The sequence below is a fragment of the Mustela nivalis genome (assembly GCF_964662115.1).
Source record: "Mustela nivalis genome assembly, chromosome: 13".
Lineage (NCBI taxonomy): Eukaryota > Metazoa > Chordata > Mammalia > Carnivora > Mustelidae > Mustela > Mustela nivalis.
In genome coordinates this window covers 41,604,087-41,624,448 of record NC_139032.1, presented here as the reverse complement: position 1 = coordinate 41,624,448, position 20,362 = coordinate 41,604,087, and the positions used below count along the sequence as shown (strand labels likewise).

General features: G+C 41.0%; 1 protein-coding gene and 1 pseudogene across 5 annotated transcripts in view; both read left to right on the top strand.

The window, feature by feature from the left end:
* TTC39B (tetratricopeptide repeat domain 39B) overlaps positions 1–20,362 on the top strand; it is a 140,513-nt gene that overhangs the window by 17,330 nt on the left and 102,821 nt on the right. The window contains exon 1 of one of the 4 annotated variants that reach the window (XM_082695035.1): positions 15,016–15,215. The exons of 2 other annotated variants lie outside the window; for them this stretch is intronic. In XM_082695035.1, the coding sequence (XP_082551161.1) occupies positions 15,159–15,215 (57 nt within the window). In that variant the 5' untranslated portion in view covers positions 15,016–15,158. Of the gene's footprint in view, positions 1–15,015; positions 15,216–15,248; positions 15,269–20,362 lie in introns of those variants that run through there. One more of the 4 variants, XM_082695036.1, reaches the window with a different exon arrangement.
* LOC309845930 (mRNA turnover protein 4 homolog pseudogene) lies at positions 17,393–18,235 on the top strand (annotated as a pseudogene). The gene has a single exon. The product of its transcript is annotated as an mRNA turnover protein 4 homolog pseudogene (transcript).

Sequence of the window (20,362 nt, the reverse complement as noted above, 5' to 3'; positions counted from 1 at the left end):
TGGCTCTTGATCTCAGCTTGGGTCTTGATCTAGGGTCATGAGTTCAAGTCCTGCAGTGGGCTCCATGCTAGATGTGGAGCCTACTTAAAAAATTACCTCAGCTTCCCCACTTTTGTTTGACAGCAGAAAAAGTCAGAAGGGGGCAGGAAAATGGCCTTAGCCTTCTGGCTCTTGTACAGGTACAGGTGTATCTTGGTTTGGATAGCTTAATGTTCATACAGAGTCAGTCCACTTCCTCTACAGCTGCAAATCTGTAAGGCTCTCAGGAGCTCCTCTCAGTGAAGTGTATTGAATTTTCTCGAATGTCTATTATGACCCAAGCAAAACTCTGTTATGATTGATTTCTTCTATTGTCTCTGTTTCTCATCCTTTTAATTTTTTGTTTTCAGATTGGCTGCACATTTTTGCCAGTTTTCACTTTCGATAGCTCTCCCTTAATTAAAAAGAAATGATTTAAGGAGACTTAGTTTTATAGTTTAGAGGTCTATTATTCTGATAGAAATGCCGACAGTTCTCTAGCTTCCCCTTTAAGTATTTAGAGTAATGAATAAACAGCTAAGAATTGGCAATGAAACAGCTTCAAGTGGCGGCACATCAGGCAGACCTTTAATATTCTCATTGTAATAAAGTCCATTTTGTAATGTACATTAGTATGTAAGTTGGTGGCTGCATACCTCAGTTTTCATTAGGACAATCAGAAAAATAACTGAATATTATAGCTAAAGTTTAGATGTGCCTTAACCTTGTAAGATTCCTTGGCAAAACAGAATTCTCATAGTAAACAAGTTCCAAGTATTAGAATATGCTCAGAGGAGATAAAGAGTGAGAAGTTTAAATGCTGCCTAGGCCAAATTTGGGACAATTTGAGGACAAAAATAATTAATGGCAGTGATGTGTACAAGCCATTTTAAGTAATAGGACTCCTTGAGCCCATATTAATGATAACCAACTAGTAGATAAATGGGGGATATGGAGGGCTTGCACTTTCAGTAAAAGGAGGGAGTGCTGGAGTTGGAAAATCAGTCTTTAGCTATCATAGTAAAGATTGAGTCAGGCACCTATCATTGTAGGTGCTGAATCGAGGGACAAATTTGGATAAGGAGAATATTTACATGGTCCTTTTTTTTTTTTTAAACATTTATTTGGGGCAGAGAGAGCATGTGCATGCAAGCATACTTGAGGGGAGGGACAGAGAGAGATAGAGAGAGAGAATCTTAAGCAGTCTCCTCCCCTGAGCACAGAGCCCAGTGCAGGGCTTGATTTCACAATACTGAGATCATGACCTGAGCTAAAAACCAAGAGTGGGATATTCAGCTGACTGAGCCACCCGAGCACCCCTATTAACACGGTCTTACACTGTCTCACCACAAACTCCTTATTAACTGGAAGACAAAATAGTAACTGGTAGTGGAAATATCAGACAACAGGTTGGTCAGGTGATTAAAATTCATATCACCAGTGATGGCAGATGAATATCTGTGCCTCTAGATACAGATGACCTGACAGGGGACATGGTGTCCTTTCTCTAGTAGCCTAATCTGGGTCTAATCATGGGAAAACATCAGAGAAACTTCATCTTTTTTATTTTTATTTTTGAAAAGATTTTATTTATTCATTTACAAAGAGAGAGTATATAAGCAGGGGGAGGGGTAGAGGCAGAGGGAGATGCAGACTCCCCTGAGGAACAGGGAGCCCAATGCAAGGCTCAATTCCAGGACTCTGGGATCATGACCTGAGCCAAAGGCAGACACTTAACCGACTGAGCCATCCAGGTGTCCCTCAGAGAAACTTTAAATGAAGATTCTATTTACAAAAAAAAAAAAAAGGAGAGGAGCACCATACTCTAAAAATAGTAGTGTTATAAAGGACAAAGACTGTGAGAATGTTCCAGATTAAAGGGGGTGAAGGAGACATGACTGTTACACAGACCGTGTACTGTAGGGGAAAAATGCCAGAAAAGAAAATTGTTTGGGTCAGTTGACAAAATTGGAATATGGACAGTAGTTTTAGGTAGTTAAATTAATTGAAGTGAATAACTGTATGCTGGTTGTATAAGAGATTATCCTTATTTTTAGGAAATATACCCTAAAGATTCACAGGCAAAGGGCCACAATATATGTAATTTACTTTCAAATGGTTCAGAGAAATGGTAGCTAAGTAGCTAGGTAGAAAAGAAGGAGAAGGGGGTTGGGGGGAGAAGGGAGAGGAGATTATAAAGTAAACAGGGCAAAGTGTAAATAATAGAGGACTCTGGTTAAATGGCAAACAGGTGTTCTTTTTACTGTTCATATTCTGGTAACTTCTTTAAGTTTAAAATTATTTCTAAATAACGAGTTTTTAAGAAAACTTATCTAGGAACTGAAAGTGCTGTTTGGTTATCCTGGACATGGAGGTATGAAACAAATTCAGCTGAAAAGTCATGTTACTTTACTGTGGAGAAGTTTTTTTTCTAGGTATATTGAATCTGCTAATTTTGAAGTAATACTTTAACCTTTTTTTATATTGTTCTAATTGTTCATTCTTTTTTACATTATACAAATAATACATAAAAGCATTCTTTTATAAAAGATCTAAATGATGCAGAAGTCAAAACATGGTCTTTCCTGTACCATTCCCTCTCTTCTTTTTCTCAGAAGAAATCTGTGGTAGAGTTTTTTTTTTTTTTTTTTTAATTTTATTTATTTATTTGTCAGAGAGAGAATGAGCGAGAGTGAGCATAGGCAGACAGAGTGGAAGGCAGAGTCAGAGGGAGAAGCAGGCTCCCTGCAGAGCAAGGAGCCCGATGTGGGACTCGATCCCAGGACGCTGGGATCATGACCTGAGCCGAAGGCAGCTGCTTAACCAACTGAGCCACCCAGGCGTCCCTGTGGTAGAGTTTTTAATAAGTATATACATAGACCTTTTCTACGATGAGGCTTTTCATTTAATGTATCTTAGAGATATTTCCACTCTTTGCTTTATTCTTTATGTAATGACTGAAGGGAATTGGGTAATGTAAATGTATCATTATTTATTTACTATTTCTGTATAGAAGATCATTTAGGTAGTTTCTAATTTTTTCCCAAAATAATATGTTCCATAATGTATATGTATATAAATATTATAGTAGCATAGAATCCTAGAAGTACTATTATTGTGTCAATGTATATGCATTTAATTTTTAAAATAGATACTGTAAGGCTGACTTTTAAATAGACTGTAACAAAGGTATATGTTCACTTTCCAGCATCTCTGCCAAGTATGGACTTTATCAGTCTCATACATTTTTGTCAGTCATATGAACAAAATACTACTACTTTTTAGGTGCATTTTTTTTTTAAAGTGGACTCCACCCCCCAGTGTGAAGCCCAACATAGGTCTTGAACTCAGGACCCTGAGCTCAAGACCTGAGCTGAGATCAAGAGTTGGGCACTTAACCAACTGAGCCACCCAGGTGCCCCCGCCATCTTTTTTTTTTTTTTAGATTTTATTTATTTATTTATTTGACAGACAGAGATCACAAGTAGGCAGAGAGGCAGGCAGAGAGAAAGGAAGAAGTAACTCCCCGCTGAGCAGAGAGCCCGATGCGGGGCTCGATCCCAGGCCCCTGAGACCACGACCTGAGCTGAAGGCAGAGGCTTAACCCACTGAGCCACCCAGGTGCCCCCCCCCCTTAAGTGCACATTTCCGAGTTTATTGGCTGTTGGATTTCTTCTTCAGTGAACTGTATTTTCACATCCGTTATTGAGCTTTTTGGTTGTCTCTTTCTTATTGCCCTGTGAGATTTCTTTACTTATTATGGATAGTAATTTTTTGTCTGGTAAAGGAGCCTTAAATATTTTCTCCTAGTTATATGCTTGTCTTGGAAGTTTAAAAATTTCATGTAACCAAATTTTTCATTCTTTTCTTTATGTTTTGTGGGTTTTGTCTTAGAAAGATTGTTCCTATTTCAAGATTATAAAAAAATATTCTCCATACATTCATCTCTTATGTGTGTATATATGTGTGTATACTTAATCTATATCAAAATTTTTATATGGGTTTGATTTTATTTTTGTCCCAATAACAAACCAATGAGCTTGGTAACATTTACTAAATAATTTTTCTTTCTCCAATTGAAAAATGTAACTGAATCATAAATTTCTATATATAAAGAAATTTGTGTTTGTATTCTTTATTATATTCTATTGATCTCTCTCTATCTATCTATATCTGTGGCACAGGAACATATATGTATGTTCCTGTGCCAATTCCACAGCTTTAATTTGTCCAGCAAAATCCTGTTTTCCTTTCAGATAACTTTAGAATTACTTATCAGATTTCTTGGCATGATGGATAGGAGCTCAGTCTATGGAGTTAGAGAGGTCTGTGTATAAACCATTTATTAGCTCTGGGATGATAATTGTACTTCTTTAGAGCAATGCTATCTGGTTTATATGAGACTATTTTAAAAAGCAAAGCATATAATACTTGCTATATAAACAAGCTAAATATTTTATATATTCTCATAGTGACAGAGATTTGATGTGTTCCGTAACAGTTTGGTATCTTATTAATCAGAATAGCCCAGGGACACTTGGGTGGCTCAGTCGGTTAAGCATCTGCTGTTGGCTCAGGTCATGATCCCAGAGTCCTAGGATAGAGTCCCTCATTGGGCTCCCTCCTCTGTGGGGAGACTGCTTCTCTCTCTTTCTCTAGCTTGCTCTCTCTCAAATAAATAAATAAAATCTTTTTTTAAAAAAAGGAATAGCTATTACATTGACTTAAGTAACTAGTGTGTACATAAACATACACATGAACAAAATTTCTGTCTACAGTGATGTTTGAAGTGTAACAAAATGCATTAGTTCATCCCTGGATTCGCTCATTTGTCTCTTTTTTTCTTTCAAGTAGTAGTTTGGGTGTAGCTGTCATGTGTTGGCATTGTGCTAGTTTGGTGCTGTGGGTATGCCTCATGGAACTTGTGGCTTTGGCCCGGAGGGAACACAGAACACAAAATAACCATGTACCTAAGTTTGAAGTGAGGTATATGGTGTGAGGAGAATTTGTATCTCCATAACTCTGGTTGGGTGTGATGAAGGTTATTTTGTTAAGTGGCACAGTTTGTTGAATTTACAAAATTTGTTTGTCAGAAGAAGGTTTAAAGGCTTTTTTCCTTCAAGATTTATTCATTAAAAAAAAAAATATATATATATATATATATATATATATATATATTTAAGATTTTATTTTTATTTTAAGACTTTATTTTTAAAATATTCTATTTATTTATTTGACAGAGAGAGATACAGTAAGAGAGGGGACACCCTGGGATCATGACCTGAGCTGAAGGCAGATACTTAGACTGAGCCACCCAGATTTATTCATTTTTAAGTAGAGAGATTGGGAGTAAGTGAGAGAAGAGAGTATGAGGTTGGGGGAAGAGGCAGAGGGAGAAGCAGACTCCCCTTGAGCAGGGAGCCCATGGGGTAGGGGTTGGGGGGGTGGGCTGGGTTGGGGGTAGGCTTGGCCTGGGGCTCTAACCCTGGAACCTGGGATAATGACCTAAGCCAAAGGCAGATGCTTAATTAACTGAGCCACCCAGGTGCCCCAATTTTAAAGTTGTTTTTTTTTTTTTAAAGATTTTATTTATTTTTGAGAGAGAGAAAGAGTGCACACATGAGCAGGGGGAGGGGCAGAGGTAGAAGCAGACTTCCTGCTGAGCAGGGAGCCGATGCAGGACTTGATCCCAGGACCCTGGGATTATGACCTGAATGGCAGGCAGAGCCACCCAGGTACCCACTTTTAAAGGTTTTAATGACAGTGGGTAAAATCACAAATTCTGAATTTGAACTTTGGATCTGTCACTTACAGATGCTTTGTGACTTGGGCAAATTATTTAACCTCTCTGTGTCCAGTTTCATATTTGTAAAGTGAAGGTAATACTAAGCCACTTCAGAGGGTTGTTAAGAAGGACAAATGAGGGGCAGCTGGGTGGCTCAGTGGGTTAGAGCCTCTGCTTTTGACTCAGGTCATGATTCCAGGGTCCTGAGATTGGGCCGCATCGGGCTCTCTGCTTGGCAGGGAGCCTGCTTCCTCCTCTATCTCTGCCTGCCTCTCTGCCTACTTGTAATCTCTGTCAAATCAATCAATCAATCAATCTTAGGAAAAAAAGAAGAACAAATGAGTTAATACATGTAAAAGTATTTAGAACAGTGCCTGGCATGTAAGGAGAGCTACAGAACTGACACCAATATTATAATACCCTTCTTATGATATCAGTATCCAAATTTTTTTTTTTTTAAGATTTATTTATTTATTTATTTATTTGACAGACAGAGATCTCAAGCAGGCAGAGAGGCAGGCAGAGAGAGAGGAAGGGAAGCAGGCTCCCCACCAAGCAAAGAGCCTGATGCGGGGCTTGATCCCAGGATCCCAGGACCATGACCTGAGCCAAAGGCAGAGGCTTAACCCACTGAGCCACCCAGGGCATCCCAATATCCAAATTTTTAACACTTTATGTGGACATTTTTTATATTAGCTTTTTTCCAAATTCTTTTAAAAACCAACTTTATGGAGGTATAATTTGCATGCATTAAAATGCATCCATATGAAGTATACAAGTTAAATTTCATAATTGTGTATACCCATTTAACCACCACTGTAATGGAAATCTTGAACGTTTGCATCAGCCTCAAATACATCTGCTATGTGGTACCCCCTTTGCAGTTATTTCAAATTCTTTTTTAATGTGTTAGTTTTACCAGATTTTTAGTTTTTTGTCTTTTACATGTTTAGAATTTTAAATTCTTAATTTCTTTTTGATGTATAACATACTCAAGATACTAATTATATGATCTGCTCTACTAATTCCTTCTGGCAGCCTCTCATGCTAGTTTAAGTTTCCGTATTTAATTGCTTTTTTTTTTTTTTTTTAAGATTTTATTTATTTGAGAGCAAGAGCATGTGGGAGAGAGAGCATGAACAGGAGAAAAGGGGTAGAGGGAGAGGGAGAAGTAGATTTCCTGCCAAGCAGGGAGCCTGATGCTGGACTCAATCCCAGGACATTGGGATCATGACCTGAGCTGAAGGTAGGCCATTAAGGGACTGAGCATCCCAGTTCCCTTTATTTGCTTCTTGTTAGAAACCAACACGCCAGCATTTCAGTTATGATGGGATTGATACAGTTAATGTCTTAAAATGTAAAGTTTATTTCTCTACATTATACAAATGTGTAGGTAAGGCATTTCGCTTGTTGCTGAAATTTTCTTTCTTTTCCTTTTTTTTTTTTTAAGATTTTATTTATCTGTCAGAGAGAGGGAGTGAGAGAGCGTAAGCAGAGGGGAGCAGCAGGCAGAGGGAGAAGCAGGCTCACCTCTGAGCAGGGGATCCGATTCAGGATTCGATCCTAGGATGTTAGGATCATGACTTGAGCTGAAGACAGATGCTAAACTGACTGAGCTACCCAGGCACTCCTGAAGAAGAATTTAGTCTTGAGAGAAATGAGTAAGTTGGAGTCTTAGCCTTTTCTCCCTTAGAATGCCTCCAAAGCACAAATTTCCACATTTCTGCTTTGCTAATACCTATAATTTTCATGAGGGTAGATACCCTCGGAGGCAAAGTACTTTCTGAGTGGTTTAGTATTTGGACACATAACTTTTCTCTGCAATATTAACAACAAAAGTAATAATTTAATGAGAGTTGACATTACTGAGTACTTCTAGACCAGATACCAAGCTAAACCTTACATAAATCTTGTGTAATTCTTTAACCCCACAAGCTTGGTATTGTTGCTGTTCCCATTTTACAATGATGAATATGAATCTTAGAGACTCTAAGTAACTTCTGCAAGACCACACATAGTCAATAAATGATGGAGATGATGGTGGGAACTCTATAGCCCATGTTCTTAGGCTTAATTACTCTCTTGAATTTAAAGCTTGAAGGCTGTGAGCTTTTGGTAAATAACCTATAGTTAATAGATTTTTTTCCACATCTATTTCTTACGCTAGCCTCAAAACATAGAATGGGATAGGGAAAGAAATTTGATGTTTTATCCATTTGTGTAAGTATAAGCAAACTTTTTTGGTAAAAGGCCAGATAGTATTTTCAGCTTTGTAGAACATGTGGTCTCACTTGCAACCACTAAACTGTAGAAAGCAGCCACAGACAATATGTAAATGATTGAGTGTGTTAATATTCCAATAAAACTTTATTTACTAAAATAGGCAGTAGGCTGGGTTTACTGTGGTGGACTGATCTGTTTGGGGACACCAGGGCATATCAACCAAAGGGAGGTAGAACCAGGATTCTTAGTGCCAAGTGTTGTGCCCTACCCACTCCCCAAATGTCCAAGCTGTAGCACAGAGTACCACTCACCAGTGCCTTTAGGAGATACAAGTTCCAACAACGATAGGGTAATAACTAGTGTTTTGTACTCAGGATTTGTTCTACATGCTTTTTACTGTGTCATTTAATTCATGGACAATCCATGAGATGGGAAACTGAGGCACAGAAAAGGACAGTAGCTCACCCAAGGTCACAGAGCTAGTGAGTGATGAAACTGGGATTGGAACCCACTTTAGTTCAAGTCTTCCTTCCTTATCTCTCCTGAATTTTGGGTTTTCTCCTTTAGGTCTCCTTTGAAGCTGTATTCTTCAGGAACTGCCTCTTCTGAGCACTCATATTAAATACAAGAATCTGTGGTCTATTTCAAGGCATTTACTTAAGAGCAGAGCTGTGAAAGGGAATGCTAACTTTGCCATTTTTCTGTAATGGCTGGAAAATTTGAGGGTCCAGCAAGATGATGCAAGAGGTTTCATTGTGCTCATCCTTAGGCTGCACTGGACTTTCAGCTGTAGGAACACCTTATTATTTATTCATTTATTTATTAAAAGATTTTATCTATTTATTTGACAGAGAGAGAGAGAGAGAGCGAGTGAGCATAAACAGGGGAACAGCAGGCAGAGGGAGAGGGAGAAACACACTCCCTGCTTATATATTCAGGGAACCAGAGGCGGGGCTTGATCCCAGGACCCTGGAATCATGAGCTGAGCTGAGGGCAGCCACTTAATGACTGAGCCTCCCAGGCACCCCTGCAGGAACACTTTAATGATAACAGAAAAAATTGTTCATTAGTATCTGCTAATTATGTTGTTAGGTGCATTAAATACATTATCTTGGTTAAACCTCACAACAGTGCTATAAATTAAGTGGTATTAAAACAGTTGCACAGATGGAGAAACTGAGGCTCAGCTGTGGGCTATTGGATATATAAATTAAATCTGAGTCTCAGTTTCTAATTTAGACATAATAATGGTCTTATCATAAGGTCATTATAAGATTAAATGAGTTAATAGATGTTAAGAATTGGCGCTCAGTTGTGTTATATGTTACTATTATTATGAGAACATAGTAGTAGTAGTAATAGTAGAGGTGAAAAGCTCACTTTTTATGATTGTCTGTGAATCAGAAATAAGCATCCAAGAGTCCAGTATAGTGTCTGGATGTTGTTAAATGGACTTTATAATTATTTATTGATAGAAAGAGACTATAAGCTGTGTTTCTTTCCTTTTAAATATTTTATTTATTTGTCAGAGAGAGATACAGAGAGAGCACAAGTGGGGTTTGGGGTAGGGCAGAGAGAGAGGGAGAAGCAGACTCCCCGCTGAGCACAGAGTCCGATGTGGGACTTGATCTCAGGCAGACACTTAACCGACTGAGCCACCCAGGCATCCCAGCTGTGTTTCTTTTAATTTTAAAATACTTCCACTAGTGATGGCTTCAAAATTCAATAGTTTAGGGGCGCCTGGGTGGCTCAGTTGGTTGAGCAGCTGCCTTCGGCTCAGGTCATGATCCCAGACTTCTAGGATTGAGTCCCGCATCAGGCTCCCAGCTCCTTGGGGAGTCTGCTTCTTCCTCTGACCTTCTCCTTTCTCATGCTCTCTTTTACTCATTCTCTCTCAAATAAATAAATAAATAAAATCTTAAAAAAAAATTCAATAGTTTAAAATGTTAAAACTCAGCCTGTTGGTTCTGTTTGTTGCTGTTTACTTATTTTGTGTAAAATTATTCCCTTGCAAAAATGGCATGTCCTTGATTTTGTCTGTTTACAATAGATTAAGTGGGGTTGGCACCAGAGGACTGGAGTGCTTGACATATTAAGTGGTTGGCAAGGTTCCTATTACCACCATAAAAATGGTAGCTGAGGACTATGTGCTGGTGAGCAAAATAATGTAGTTATTTATGTTAAATTGAGTAATACACAATTGTAAAAAACATTTAGCATATGTACTCTTTTTTTTTTTTTTAAAGAGTTTATTTATTTTAGAGAGAGAGCACGCATGCATGTGCATACTAGTGAGGGATGTGCTGGGGAGGTGGAAGGGTCAGAGGAAGAGGGAGAGAGAGAGAGAGAGAATCTCAAGCAGACTCCCTGCTGTGTGCAGAGCCCAAGGCGGGTCTTGATCTCAGGACCTTGAGATCATGACCTGAGCTGAAATCAAGAGTTGATGCTCAGTCGACTGAGCCACCTGGCTGCCCCTGCGTATGTACTCTTAATTACACACCAGACATCACTATGCACATGTTACATTTGTTATATAGCCATTCCTTTGTGGGATTATATCCAAAGCCACATATACTTTATTTTATAATGGTAATTTACAGGATTTGTTCAATGTTGATTTTGAGCATACACAATTTTCCTTTTAAAGGCTCATCTTAGAGCTTAACCCCAGCCATAGCTGCAACTCAGCTTCATATTTATAGTGAAACGCAGAAAGGGAAACTCTTTTTCCCCCTTCATAAAGTTAATGGTTTCTTTCTTCCTCTCTTTTTTCTTTCCTTCCTTCTTCCCTCCCGCTCTCTCTCTTTCTTTTTTTCTTTTCCACCACCCTCCTCTGTGTTAGAAACTAAAGCAGTGCTGTGCAGTTCAGTTGCTGTTTGTGAGAGTGACATCTGGTGGTTTCTTTTTAATTCTTTTTTTTTTTTTTTTTAAGATTTTATTTATTTATTTGACATAGAGAGATCACAAGCAGGCAGAGAGGCAGGCAGAGAGAGAAGAGGAAGCAGGCTCCCTGCTGAGCAGAGAGCCCGATGCGGGACTCGATCCCAGGACCCTGAGATCATGACCTGAGCCGAAGGCAGTGGCTTAACCCACTGAGCCACCCAGGTGCCTGGTTTCTTTTTAATTCTCATGGTCTCTCTCTGCTTGACTAGAAGTTCTCCGAATTTGCTGAGAATCATTGTGTGAGCTGCTGTGCTTGATACTTAGCACACTAAGTAGCTGCTGCTTCTTTTTTTTTTTAAGATTTTATTTACTTATTTGAGAGAGAGAGAGAGCACAAGCAGGGGGAGCAGCAGGCAGAGTGAGAAGCAGGCTCCCTGGCTGAGCAGGGAGCCTGACTTGGGGCTTCCTCCCAGGGCCCTGGCATCTTGACCGGAGCTGAAGGCAGATGCTCAAACGACTGAGCCACCCAGGTGACCCCACACCAAGTAGCTTTTGAGGATCAAGTTAGTACCACTGATTTGGCTCAAACTTGGAAAGGCCCAGCATGCCTTTTAGATATAGCCCCTCTGAATGCCAGCCTTCTGGATTTTGTTTTAGCATTTATAATGGACAAAGAGCTGCCTTTCTGGGGGAGATTTCTATTTAATTCAGAGAGTTTTGGATTTTGAGTGAGGGATGATATCTGTGCCATCTTCTTTGCTTTAGTCGTGAGGAGGCTTGAACCCTGAAAAGTTGGGTGTATTGGCCAAAGTCACGTTGTTGGCCAAGGTCACTTTGCTTCCCAGTGAGCTAAGGTCCTGGGCTCTCTGCCCATAAGTTATATTTATCATGCTGGGTAATGCACCCAATAGGAAGGGTCTGGGCATTAAAGGATATGAGGTGAAGGCATTTTAAGAGGGAAGAAGTAAAGGCAGTTGACATATTTGAGCACCTATTTGCTATGAATATTCCACATCCAGTTTTCTGTCTCTCTTCCAAAGGACGATGCAGAATCTTCAGTGTGAACGTTATTGAGGAAATTCATTGAGGGATCTCAGGTCTGTCTCATGAGTCCACTGCTGAGCATCTAGTATCCTGTGGCACTAGGATTCTGTTTTGAGTCAGACCCGTTGACATGCATTATCTCACTAGCATCCTTGCAGCAATCCGAGGAGGTGGTTGGAATCCCCATTCTATAGACGGGGAAGTGGAGGATTATGGGGGCGAAAATCTTCCAGAGTTGGGTAGAGCTGATGTTCTGACACAGGCAGGTCTAAATAGAACTTCCAGGCCTAAGCCAGTGTGATGCTTGAGTGAATCATTGAATAAAACGTCACTCACCAACGTGGAATGGTTGCTTAGTAATTACGTGCTCAGTTTATTTTTGTGTTCAAGGTAATCCTTCCTACTTAACTGTTATTCTGTATCCCCAATTTTCACTATCAGATCTGTGATTTTCAGTAAATGTGAAACTTAAAACAACTTGTGGGGTAAAATGAGAGTACTTTTCTGGCATGAGAGGAACTAGAGAACTACATTAATGCTGTACTTGGAGAGTGTGTGAAATTATTTTCAATCTCAAGTGATAAGTGTTTAAAATAAAATCTTTTTAAAAAAAATATTTTATTTATTTAGTTGTCAGAGAGAGGGAGGGAGCGCACAAGCAGGAGGAGCAGCAGGCAGAGAGAGAGAAACAGGCTCCCACTAAGCAAGGAGCCTGATGTGGGACTTGCTTCCAGAATCTTGGGATCATGACCTGAGCTAAAGGCATCTGCTTAACAAACACACCTTCTAAGACTCAATTTTTTTCTTCTGGCAGCTGACTTACTGTTTGTATCATTAACATTTAAAAAAACTCTATTTCTAAAGAAGTTTATTTATTTATTTAAGTAATCTCCACCTGGCCTGGGGCTCAAACTCATGACCCTGAAATCAAGAGTGCATGCTCTTCCAACTGAGCCAGCAAAGTGTCTCTAAAAAACTCCGATTTGAATAATATTTGAAAACCTCCAATTTTTTACTTTGTGTAAAATCAGGTTTTACAAACCGCCTGGGCAGATTCAGAAGATTAACTGTCATTTTTTTTTTTTTTAATCTGCTACATTTGAGAATTATGTTGTAGTCTAATCTCTTTAAACCTTGGGAGGGTCACATTTTGTTCACTGCAAATGCTAGGTGGAAACTCGGAATGTGAGTGTCTAGTATATCGGCCCCAATTGATTTCCTTCCCTTTGATTAAGAGCCCTGTGGGTCAGTTAAGCTTTCACAGAGAACTTGCTTTGATGTTAATCCTCTAATGAGAATGTGAGCAGTGTTTGCATCCTTCCTACCCAGTAATGGAGATGCTGAAGCTGGGCTCTGTGTTTGGCCTCGGTGGGTTTCAGGGCTTTGCTGTTCCCTCATACAATATGAAATTTAAAAAAAAAAAAAAATTGTAGCATTGCATGTAAGACACAGCTGGTGGTAGCCTTCTGGATGCTGTTGGGGTTTATATGTTCCAGAAAGCCATGGACTCATTTTTGAGCTTGACAGAGATTACAGAGAAATGGATGGCAGGTGTGAGCAGAATGAAAAATTATTCCCGAGAGGTGAGCTCAGGGAGCATATATTTTTTAAAAAATTCTTTGCCCAGTCTTTCTTCTAAAAGTCACTTCATGGACACACAATAAAGCTGTCTTTTATTTATTTATTTATTATTATTATTTTTAAAATATTTTATTTATTTATTTGACAGACAGAGATCACAAGGAGGCAGAGAGGCAGGCAGAGAGAGAGGAAGGGAAGCAGTCTTCTCGCTGAGCAGAGAGCCTGATGCGGGGCTCGATCCCAGAGCCCTGAGATGATGACCTGAGCTGAAGGCAGAGGCTTTAACCCACTGAGCCACCCAGGTGCCCCAATAAAGATGTCTTTTAAATGAAGTAACCTGATTTAGAAAAATCAATACTTTGTTGACATTATAGTGGGGAATAATGTCACTCAAGTTTATTTCTCACATGATTCCTTTAACTAGCAATGTGCCTCTTGTTTCTTTTTTTTTTTTTTAAGATTTTATTTATTTATTTGACAGACAGATCACAAGTAGGCAAAGAGGCAGGCAGAGAGAGAGGGGGAAGCAGGCTCCCTGATGAGCAGAGAGCCTGATGTGGGGCTCGATCCCAGGACCCCAGGATCATGACCCGAGCCGAAGGCAGAGGCTTTAACCCACTGAGCCACCCAGGTGCCCCAATAAAGATGTCTTTTAAATGAAGTAACCTGATTTAGAAAAATCAATACTTTGTTGACATTATAGTGGGGAATAATGTCACTCAAGTTTATTTCTCACATGATTCCTTTAACTAGCAATGTGCCTCTTGTTTCTTTTTTTTTTTTTTTAAGATTTTATTTATTTATTTGACAGACAGATCACAAGTAGGCAAAGAGGCAGGCAGAGAGAGAGGGGGAAGCAGGCTCCCTGCTGAGCAGAGAGCCTGATGTGGGGCTCGATCCCAGGACCCCAGGATCATGACCCGAGCCGAAGGCAGAGGCTTTAACCCACTGAGCCACCGAGGCGCCCCAATGTGCCTCTTCTTATGTGTGAAAAGATTTACATCTAATATCTGAAAAATCCTCCCGGTATGTCACTGTGAAAAACTTCAACAACACATATCAGTCTGTTTTCCCATTTTGAGCATTTTTTAAAAAATTAATTGTATTTTATTTTAATTCCATTATAGTTAACATACAGTGTTATATTAGGTATATAATATAGTTGTGAAATATAGTGGTTCAACATCCATTTTGAACATCTTGGCTCACCAGGGGAGAAATGCCATGCAGAGGAGTATTTGCAGCCCTTAGGACCCCATCACCCATGGTTATTCATCTCTGCCCCGGTTTTGGGGTAGGTTTGGACATCCTCTTTATGTGTCATGTCCTGGGAATGATCCAGACATGCCCCAGAGCCAGGGGTAGAATCTGTGACTTGTCAGAGTTCTTGGCAGCACTAGGGTTCTTTGAGTCCATGGTACCAAACACACAGCTTCATTGGTCAGTAGAATGGAATGTTGGGTGAAAGCTCCAGTGAAGAGGGTCTGATGCTGTGGGGTGGGGATGGGGGTCTCTTACTGAGAGGAAGGTGTCTACAGAACCCCATCAAACCTTGTCATCCTAAAGAACAACAGTTCAATTAGAACACGGTAGAATCAGCCAACAGACCCAGGAAGTCATCCATATGAGAGAGGGAAAAATGGAGGCAGAGGTAGAGGAGGAGGAAGAAGAGGAGGAGGAGGTAAGGGAGAAAAGAAGAGGCCCAGAGAAGTGATTCAGCCTTTTGGATTTTTGGTACCTAGTTTTAATTTTCATCATCTTTCTTTCTACTTTTTCTTGGAGTAACATTTGGCACATAGTCCTTCTCATACTGCAAAATGAAATAAAATTTAGAAGGAAAGACTTGAAAAGTTGTAAATCCATTGGGTCTCTTCGGAAGTTTGCATAGAGAGTATTTATTTATTTATTATTTATTCATTCATTCCTTCATTAATTCATTTATGAGAGAGTGTGCTTGTGCATGTGTTGGGGGTAGGGGAGTGGCAGAGGGAGAGGGAGAGGGAGAGAATCCCAAGCACACTCAGTGCAGAGCCAAGGTCGGGCTTGATCTCACGACCCTGAGATGATGACCTGAGCTGCAATCAAGAGTCGGACCCTTAAGCGACTGAGCCACCCAGGTGCCTCAATACAGAGTATTTAAATTACTACTGGTAATAGCGTATTTGTCATCTTTACTCTTTGCAATGCCCCACTAGGGATTAATAGAGCGTAAGCCTTTTCATCACGGGTATTTTCATTATTTAAGATTCTTAAATAGACATTTGTTAAAAACCTGCTGTCACTTAATGCACTTGCATGCATTTTGCCACTCAGAATATGATGAATGTAACAAATTAAGATGAAATTGCTTAAAAAGCCTTAGTAGTTGATGCAGCACCCCCATCCCCTTCCTCAGTTCTGTGTCTCTTCCCATCTATCTGGGGACAGGGAGAGGTTTCAGGCTCCCCACCCTGTAGGAGTGGGCTCTGGAGTGCCTGTCTTGCATCCAGAAGGTCCTCCAGGGGATCTTTCACATACAGGGTTAGCCCATTTGCTAAATTGTAAAATAAAACCTCTCAAGGTAAGGACCTTTCCTCTTAAGACAAGGGCGCTCAGCCAGCCAGTCAGCAACGATTATTTGCTGAGTCTATGAAGTGCAAAGTGGTATTCTGGGTTATAAAGTGGATTCAAAAGGAGTACGATGGCCCTTGACTCCAGCCAGGAAGACAAGATAGGCTCTGGAAAAAGTCAGGTGCCATTTTGAGGCAATGCACCATTAGGAGCCAGATGTGGCTCAAATAAGCATTTGTTATACTGTGCTCAAGGGTAGCCGCTCCTCAGGGTTGGCCCAGCATGGGCCTGGGGAATGCACATGTAGCAGCCTTCCAGGAGGAAACCAAACACAGGGGCTTTCCTATGAGCATGTCATATTTATGAGCAGCATGATCTCTCCTCTCTTACTGTCTTTCAACCAGAAGAACTCTGGATGCTTCCGTGATTATATGTGTTTCCGCTGGAGTCCACCTGGTGAGCCTACCCAGGCCTGGAAAGTTTAAGGGAAACAGCTTGTGATCACTGGGGAAATAAACATCAGCAGTGGAGAAGCACGGGGAAGTTAGTGGTCAGTGGAGAAACAAAGAGACCATAGGTAGAGAAATCTAGGTATGCTCTGTGGAGAATATATGTGGATTGTGCTGGGTGGGAGGCTGTTGACTATTGGATCTAATGCCGGGCCTGAAAGGCTTGATGGGAATCCACAGAGGAAGAGAGCTCCCAAGGCAGCAGCAGAAGAGGGGTAGAATTCGAGCTGGGTGTCAAAATGCAGAGAAACAGAAGGAAAAGGAACCCATTGACTCCTGGGTATGTGTTAGGGGAAGTCTGAGCAGAGGTCTGTGACTGCTGGTGTGTCTTCCCCCAGCAGAATCCACATCCGTTTTCCCACAGATCTGGGAAACCATATTTGCACGTACCTAGGGAAAGAGGGTGTTGTCACTGTTCATGTATAATTTCCACAAATTACAAATATAAGTCCCACAAAGATATGAAATGAACATGTCAAAGTTTTATTTGACCCATCAGTGGGGAGAACCAATGAGATGGCAAACTGATTCAAAGAGTATTTGAGGGGCGCCTGGGTGGCTCAGTGGGTTAAGCCGCTGCCTTCGGCTCAGGTCATGATCTCAGGGTCCTGGGATCGAGTCCCGCATCGGGCTCTCTGCTCAGCAGGGAGCCTGCTTCCCTTCCTCTCTCTCTGCCTGCCTCTCTGCCTACTTGTGATCTCGCTCTGTCAAATAAATAAAATCTTTAAAAAAAAAAAAAAGAGTATTTGAGGAACTGGGTATTTATAGGCTTAAAAAACAATGGTAGATTAGGAGCACCGCCTTCCGCCGCATGTGCAACGCGATGCCCAAATCCAAGCGCGACAAGAAAGTTTCCTTAACCAAAACTGCCAAGAAAGGCTTAGAACTGAAACAGAACCTGATAGAAGAGCTTCGGAAATGTGTGGACACGTACAAGTACCCTTTCCTCTTCTCCGTGGCCAACATGAGGAACAGCAAGCTGAAGGACATCCGGAGCGCCTGGAAGCACAGCCGGATGTTCTTTGGCAAAAACAAGGTGATGATGGTGGCCTTGGGTCGCAGCCCAGCTGACGAGTACAAAGACAACCTACATCAGGTCAGCAAGAAGTTTAGGGTGTGAGGTCGGTCTCCTTTTCACCAACCGCACCAAGGAGGAAGTGAATGAGTGGTTTACGAAATACGCGGAAATGGACTTCGCTCGAGCCGGAAACAAAGCAACTTTCACTGTGACCCTGGACCCAGGGCCCCTGGAGCAGTTCCCCCACTCCATGGAGCCACAGCTGAGGCAGCTGGGCCTGCCCACCGCCCTCAAGAGAGGTGTGGTGACCCTGCTGTCCGACCACGAGGTGTGCAAGGAGGGCGATGTGCTGACCCCAGAGCAGGCCCGCGTGCTGAAGCTTTTCGGGTATGAGATGGCTGAATTCAAGGTCACCATCAAATACATGTGGGATGCACAGTCCGGAAGTTTCCAGCAGATGGGAGATGACTTGCCCGAGAGTGCGTCCGAATCAGCAGAAGAATCAGAGGGGGAGGAAGACGGCTGACGGACACTTGGCCGGACTGTGGGACCGCCATCCCGCTGGCCGAACAGCAGGGAGGGCACGAGGGGTGGACTGCTTTTTTGTAAGCAATAAAACTGTCTGCGGGGGGGAAAAAAAAAACCAAAAACCAAAAAACAAAAAACAATGGTAGATTAAGATCGCTACAGGTCATATGTAAACCCAGGTAAGGTCCTGCAGGGTAATAAAACTATAGTCTATAAGGTTTTCCTGCTATTGAGAAATCTAGAAGTTAATATGTAACCTCACAGTGCCTGCATTCTAATCGGATAGTAAATAGTCAAGTCAAGCACAAGGATATTCTCCTAGAGAATGAGACAGTCCCTGGGAGGAATTAGTCAACAATGCTGCTGTATGACTTTGAGAAGATATGCTGTCCCTTCCCCTCCCATCCTCTTACCTCTCTTGCGCAACTGCCTAAGTTGCAAGTTGTGGATAATTTGGACATTAAAAAATACCTGGCAGTTAAAGATCTGAGATTGAATCCAAGTTCCTTCCCTGTAATATTGATCAGGTAATTACCTATGATTTACCTGGATTTACTTGCTGTGAATTGGGAGGAGCAAGCGAGATAACTTTTGTGAAATGCTTGGCACCTTATAGGCACTTGTTCAATCTTAGTACTGCTCTTTACCTTTCTTCTTTTAAATATAAAGATTTCATTTATTTATTTTAGAGAGAGAGAGAGGGAGAGCACCTGTGAGCAGAGGGTAGGGGGCGCAGGAGTGAGGAGGGGAGAGTCTTTTTTTTTTTTTAAAGATTTTATTTATTTATTTGACAGACAGAGATCACAAGTAGGCAGAGAGGCAGGCAGAAAGAGAGGAAGGGAAGCAGGCTCCCTGTTGAGCAGAGAGCCCTATGTGGGGGTTCGATCTCAGGACCCTGGGATCATGACCTGAAGGCAGAGGCTTTAACCCACTGAGCCACCCAGGTGCCCCATGAGGGATGGGGGGGAATAATCTTAAGCAGACTCCTAGATGAATGGGAACCTGGGGTTAGGCTTGATCTCATGACCTTGAGATCATGACCCAAGCCCAAACCAAGAGATAGATGCTCAACCAACTGGGCCACTTAGGCGCCCCACCTTTCCTCTTTTTAAATAAAAAAAATTTCACCTTTTGTCTGTCCTTCATAGACGAAGTTCTTTTTCTCTCTTTCTTTCTCATCTCTGGTTTATTAGAATAATACCCTAGAAATCTGGTGGATTTTCTCCATTTCTTTTTTTTTTTTTTTTTTTCAGATTTTATTTATGTATATGAGACACACACACACACAAATACACAGAGAGAGGGAGAGAGAAAGCGAGTGAGTGCACAAGCAGGGGGTAGTTAGCAGAGGGAGAAGAAGAAGCAGACTCCCTGCCGAGCAGGGAGCTCAAAGTGGAACTGATTCCAGGATCCTGAGATCATAACCTGAACTGAAGGCATGAAGGCAGATGCTTAACTGACTGAGCCACCCAGGCATCCTGACTTTTTCCATTCCTCATGAAGGTATTCTATTCAATTTTCATTATTCATCTAAATGGAAAGAATAGATTTCTCACATTCTTTAAAAAAAAAAATTTCTCCAACTTCTATCTTGAGATGTAATTAACATTTAGTATTGTGTCAGTTTAAAGGGTACCTAATGATTTGATACATGTACTTATTGTGATATGAGCCCTGTAATAAGGTTAGTTACACTGTCCGTCACCTTGCAAGTGTGTGATGAGAGCTTTCAAGATCTACTCTCATAGCAACTTCCCCATCTACAAGGCAGTATTGTAAACTATGGTCATCATGTTGTATAGTACGCTTTATTTAGGGAACTCTGCAGATGACAAAAGTAGAGATGTTATTGTAATGAAGATGACTTATTTGATATACTTAAGTTTTTATTTTTCCGAGGGAGTAGTTCTTGCATAAGAATAAAGCCTTGTCTCCTTTTATTACTTTTTATTTTATATTTTAAAAAGATTTTATGTATTTATTTATTTGAAAGAGAGAGAGAGAGAGAGAGATAGGAAGAGAGCATGAGCAGGGAGAGGGAGAAGCAGGTTGCCTGCTGGGCAGGAAGCCTGACACAGCGCTTGATCCCAAGACCCGAAGATCATGACCTGAGCTGAAGGCAGATGCTTAACCACTGAGCCTCCCAGGTGCCCTGCCTTAGCTCCTTTGAGATTAGGAGATGACTTTCCGAATTATACCTTTTGCAGGTCACTCCATAAGTAT